This window comes from Branchiostoma floridae, chromosome 18 (genome assembly GCF_000003815.2).
Source record: "Branchiostoma floridae strain S238N-H82 chromosome 18, Bfl_VNyyK, whole genome shotgun sequence".
Classification (NCBI taxonomy): domain Eukaryota; kingdom Metazoa; phylum Chordata; class Leptocardii; order Amphioxiformes; family Branchiostomatidae; genus Branchiostoma; species Branchiostoma floridae.
Genome location: NC_049996.1, coordinates 2,679,766 through 2,685,900, shown reverse-complemented (window position 1 = coordinate 2,685,900; position 6,135 = coordinate 2,679,766). Strand labels below are relative to the sequence as shown.

Below are 6,135 nucleotides of genomic sequence, written 5' to 3'. Positions count from 1 at the left end.
CGGCACACTTGAAAGATCACATCAGGACTCATACCGGTGAGAGACCATACCAGTGCCAGCATTGTGACTATTCTGCATCACAAAAGAGCCGCCTGAAAATGCACATTATTGCTATACACACCGATGAGAAAGCAGCATACGGACGTGGACGCAGTGAGCGTTCGACAGCATGCAAACGTGAACGTGTCCGGACCGAACACACTGGTGGTGTGAGACCACATGCGCATCGTTGCGATCTTTGTAACTATTCTACCACATACAAGGCGCATCTGAAGCGCCACATCGCGGCGAAACACAGTAACTACAGGCCGCACAAATGTCCAACATGTGATTTTGCTGCGGTGGACAAAACATGTCTGAAAAATCACCTAGCTACCCATTCTATTGAGAGACCATACAGCTGTGAGATTTGTGATTACTCCGCAAAAACAAAGGATCATTTGAGACAGCACATGACCACGCATGCTGTCGAAAAGCCTTACAAATGCGACGCCTGTAGTTATTCTTCTGCGCAATTGTCGAATTTGAAACGCCACATGGCTAAGCACACCGGTGAGAAACCTTACAAATGTGACATTTGTGGGTATGGTACAGCAGATATGTCAAATTTGAAACGGCACATCATGGGCCAACACGCTGGTGAGAAACCTTACAAATGTGACATTTGTGGGTACAGTGCAGCACAAAGGTCAAATTTAAAGCTTCACATTAAGGCTAAACACTCAGACGAGAGGTCCTACAAATGTAAAGTTTACGGTTATGCTACTTCACGAATTACCACACATACTGGCGAGAAACCTTACAAATGTGACATTTGTGGGCACGGTACTGCATATTTGTCAAATTTGAAGCGGCATGTAATGGACAAACACTCTGGTGAGAAGTCCTACAAGTGTGGATTTTGCGGTTACGTTACTTCAAGAATGTCTGATTTAAAGAAGCACAGCACCAAGCACTCTTCTGAGAAACCGTACAACTGTGAAGTTTGTGGTTACGCTACTTCTAGAATGTCCGATTTAAAGGAACACATTGCCAGACACACTGTTGAGAAACCTTATAAATGTGATATTTCCGGGTACGGTACAGTGGAAATGTCACATTTTAAAAAGCACATTAGGACCAAACACACTGGCAAGAAACCTTACAAATGTGAAGTCTGTGGGTACGGAGCAGCACATCTGTCAAATCTAAAGCTTCACATTATAGACAAACACTCTGAAGAGAAGCCTTATAATTGTGAAGTTTGTGGTTATGGCACTTCGCGAATGTGTGATTTAAAAAAGCACATCGCCATACACACTCGTGAGACACTTGTGGGTACTGCGTAGCACAACTGTCAACTTTGAATCGGCACATGGCTAAACACACTGGGGAAAAACGTTAGAAATTTGACATTTGTGGTTATTGTGCCACACACGTGACAAACAAATTTGAAACGTCACATGGATAAACACACTGGTGAGAAACCTTACAAATGTGATATTTGTGGGTACTGTGCAACGCGAAGGTCACATTTGAAAACCCACATGGCTAAACACACTAGTGAGAAAACATAGGAATGTAACATTTGTGAGCATGGTGCGGCACGAAAGTCAAATTTGAAATGGCACTTGGGCAAAAACTCTAGAGAGAAGTCCTTTACCTACAATTGTGAAGTTTGGGGTTCTGCTACTTTATTAATGTCTAATTTAAAGAAACAAATGGCTAGAAACACCGGTGAGAAACCGCAAATATTTATGTGTGTGTGGCTATATGACTTTGCCAATGTTTGATTTAATTCTGCCCTCTTGTCATGGAAGACTCTACATGTAGATATGATACCTTACGTTGTAAGTCTAAGGCTATTCATCTTTTTCTTTAAGTTAGTAAAACAGGTTTTAAGAGACTCTATATCATATGCATCTTAAGATTTGACAACTCTCTAATGCTATGCAAATACATAAAAGATGTTTCTTAATTAGTGAAGACGCTGACTGTATCTAGATACATTTTTTAGATATCTACGTGTGTTACCTTATATATTTACGGTTTAGTTTGTAGAATTTTGAAGTTTGTAGTATACAATGCGAAAGCCTTTGTACTTTTTGGTGTGCAAATGAAGCTTCATAGAATACGTTTTGACTTCTTTTGAGAATTGCTTCAGTCCACGTACAATCTGGGCCCCAAAACTGAAATATTCTCCAGAACAACACCTTAATGTGAATGGCCTATACAACAACCTTTTAGCATATTTGCATCATTATTTCATATTCCTAGTGTTTGTGAACTGTGCAAAAACAAGAAGATACATGTAAGTTATGTATGTTACTCATTACAAGCAACTGGATATCATTTTGGAAAATGTAAAGTTAGATATTTACGTTTGTTTTCTTACATTATCTAGTTCGCAGAATTTTGTAGACTGTATCAGACAGTCCGGAACTCTTTGTACATTTGGATATGTCAATACAGCTTCATGAAATACATTTTATGTGTATAGGCAATTTTTCTGGCCATATGAGTTATGGAATGAATGTAAGAAATGCTACTAATAATATCAAATATGTTATAAATTCATTCATTATCAGCCTCTCAGTCTAAACGTAGAGATGCAAAGTTTAAAAAATGCAAATATTTGACGGTCATGCAGGGACTCCGCTTATTGCCATGCTATCATTGGTTGAACTGCTAATTGTGATAGACAGTCTGGTTCGATCTATTGCACTGCAACCTATTTTAGCAATTTCTGCACAGTGGAAGATTTCACAATTTCTGACAATGGACCGAAATTTTGATTTTCAAGAAATCTAAAAAACAACATCCTGTACTGTTTTTCATGCGAGAAAAGGGCTGCAGGAATGAATTATGAATATATAAAGATGTCCAATCAGAAGAGTGTAGATTTTGTTCAAGCGTCTCTGTTCAACGAACAATACTACTATAGTGCTGGTTGCTTTTATTATGGAACTGCTGTATTTAGTCATTGTTGATATAAGCACCATAGAAGTTTGATAACGAAGGATATACAGTTATAGCCACACTAGTAATTGCGCAACGTATAACTAGATTTTTCTCTTTCTTTCTTTCTTTCTTTCTTTCTTTCTTTCTTTCTTTCTTTCTTTCTTTCTTTCTTTCTTTCTTTCTTTCTTTTTCTTTCTTTCTTTCTTTTTCTTCCTTTCTTTCTTTTAATTTCTTTCTTTCTTCCTTTCTCTTTCTTTCTCTTTCTTTCTCTTTTTTTCTTTCTTTCGATGAACTAACTATTCCTTTGTCACAATTTGTTTAACAATTAGGTGGTGGAAGTCGAAACGACCGATACTAATAGGAGCCAATAGACTGGCGACAAGCCCTCCAGCCCAGACGCAGAGTCATCGGAACAGAACATCGGACCACGTCACACAGGTCGGAAAGGTGAACAGTCCACATTTCTACCAGGAAATCAAGTGCACAGGAAAAAGAGGGGAGAAAATGCAGAAACACGTCTGTCCGCACTGTAAGTATAGAACAGAAAATGCGGCACATTTGAGAGATCACATCAGGACTCATACCGGTGAGAGACCATTCCAATGCCAGCATTGTGACTATTCTGCATCACAAAAGAGCCGCCTGAAAATGCACATTATTGCTATACACAACGATGACAGACCAGCATATGGACGTGGACGCAGTGAGCGTTCGACAGCATGCAAACGTGAACGTGTCCGGACCGAACACACTGGTGGTGTGAGACCACATGCGCATCGTTGCGATCTTTGTAACTATTCTACCACATACAGGGCACATCTGAAGCGCCACATCGCGGCGAAACACAGTAACTACAGGCTGCACAAATGTCCAACATGTGATTTTGCTGCGGTGGACAAGCCAAGTTTGAAAAGTCACGTAGCTAAACACACTGATGAGAAACCTTACAAATGTGACTTCTGTGGGTACAGTACAACACTAATGCCAAATTTAAAACACCACATGGCTAAACACACCGGTGAGAAACCTTACAAATGTGACACTTGTGGGTATGGTACAGCATTAATGTCAAATTTAAAACGGCACATGGCTAAACACACTGGTAAGAGACCTTACAATTGTGACATATGTGGGTACCGTACAGCACAAATGTCAAACTTGAAACGCCACATGGCTAAACACACCGGTGAGAAACCTTACAAATGTGATATTTGTGGGTACGGTACAGCAGATATGTCAAATTTGAAGCGGCATGTAATGGGCAAACACTCTGATGAGAAGTCCTACAAGTGTGGATTTTGCGGTTACGTCACTTCAAGATTGTTTGATTTAAAGAAGCACACCGCGAAACACACGGGTGAGAAACCGTACAACTGTGAATTGTGCGGTTATGGTACGGTGCGAATGTCATATTTGAAACGGCACATGGCTAAACACACTGGTGAGAAACCTTACATATGTGACACATGTGGTTATGCCACTTCACGAATGTATACTTTAAAGAAACACATCGCCACACACACTCGCGAGAAGTCCTACAAATGTGAAATTTGCGGTTACGCTACTTCACGAATGTCTGATTTAAAGAAACACACCGCCATACACACTGACAAGAAACCTTACAAATGTGACATTTGTGGTTACAGTACTGCGCAAATGTTACACCTGAAACGACATATGGAAACACACACTGACGAGAAGTCCTACAAATGTGAAGTTTGTGGTTACGCTACTTCACGAATATCTGATTTAAAGAAACACATCGTAATACACACCGATGAAAAGCCTTACAAATGTGACATTTGTGGGTACAATACAGCACACGTGTCATCTTTGAAACGGCACATCATGGGTCAACACCCTAGTGGAAATTGTTCAGCCAAAATGTCAAATTTGAAGCCACAATCTTGTGAGAAGTCCTACAAATGTGAAGATTGCGGTTATGCTTCTTCGAAAATGTCTGATTTAAAGAGGCACATGGCCAAACATACTGGCGAGCAACCTTACAAATGTGACATTTGTGGCTACTGTACCGCACAAGTGACAAATTTCAAACGTCACATGGTGAAACACACTGGTAAGAAACCTTACAAATGTGACATATGCGGGTACGGAGCAGCACATCTGTCAAACTTGAAGCTTCACATTTTGGACAAACACACTGAAGAGAAGCCTTATAATTGTGAAGTTTGCGGTTATGGCACTTCGCGAATGTGTGATTTAAAAAAGCACATCGCCATACACACTGGAGAGAAACCTTACAAATGTGACATTTGTGGGTTTGGTGCAGCACAGAGGACACATTTCAAACGGCACATGGCTAAACACAATGGTGAGAAACGTTAGAATTGAGACAATTATGTTAGTTGTACCATACACATGACACATTTGAAACGTGGAATGGCTAAACACGCTAGTGAGAAACCGTACAAATATGACATCTGTGGGTACGGCACAGTGCAAATGTCAAATTGAAAATGGCACTAGGGCAAACACTCTGCCAAGAGGTCCTACGAATGTGACACTTTCGGTAATGTCACTTCACGAATGCCTTATTTAAGCATAGCATATATATATATCATATCATACACATCACTAGCAGCACTATAACCTCAAAACTGTGAAGTGTGAAAAAGTGTGTGTCCATATATGCAGCTTCGAGAATGTTTGATTCACTGATGTCAACGTGTCATGGAGTACTCCTGATATGATGTCTTACTGTAGTAACTGTACCCAATAGGCTATTCATCAATTGTACAACAGATTTTTAGTGACTTCATAACATAGCCATAGGCATCTGTAGGTTTGACAACTTTCACAATGCTATGATATGCAAATGCATAAAAGCCTGTATGTTACGCCGAAAGGTGATTATTTATTAATTATACCGGCTATATGAATACGTATGTTACTCTATATTGTTTAGATTGTAAAATTCTGAAGTTTGTTGTAGACCATGCGAAAGCCTTTGTGCCTTTTGTTGTGACAAGAAAGCTTCATACAAATACATTTACTTGTTTGGATAATAACTTTGATCCAACAGTTTGTAATTTATGGAATGAATGAAAGGAATTCGATTCATTTATAGTTTCCTTTTGCCGAAGATTAAGAAAAAATGACAATTAAAGGTTATGATATACTACACTTTGTGATTTGTTTATCATATCAGAAGCAGGGTAAATAGTTCATTTCAGG

At 39.5% G+C, this 6,135-nt stretch overlaps 1 protein-coding gene across 1 annotated transcript in view; it reads left to right on the top strand.

The window, feature by feature from the left end:
* The window catches only part of LOC118405753 (zinc finger protein 708-like), a 23,714-nt gene extending 17,687 nt beyond the window's left edge, over positions 1-6,027 (top strand). Inside the window, exon 2 of the mRNA XM_035805478.1 lies at positions 3,270-6,027. Within this exon, the coding sequence (XP_035661371.1) occupies positions 3,445-5,286 (1,842 nt within the window). The 5' untranslated portion in view covers positions 3,270-3,444 and the 3' untranslated portion in view covers positions 5,287-6,027. The remainder of the gene's footprint in view (positions 1-3,269) is intronic.
* The last annotated feature ends 108 nt before the right edge of the window (positions 6,028-6,135 follow it).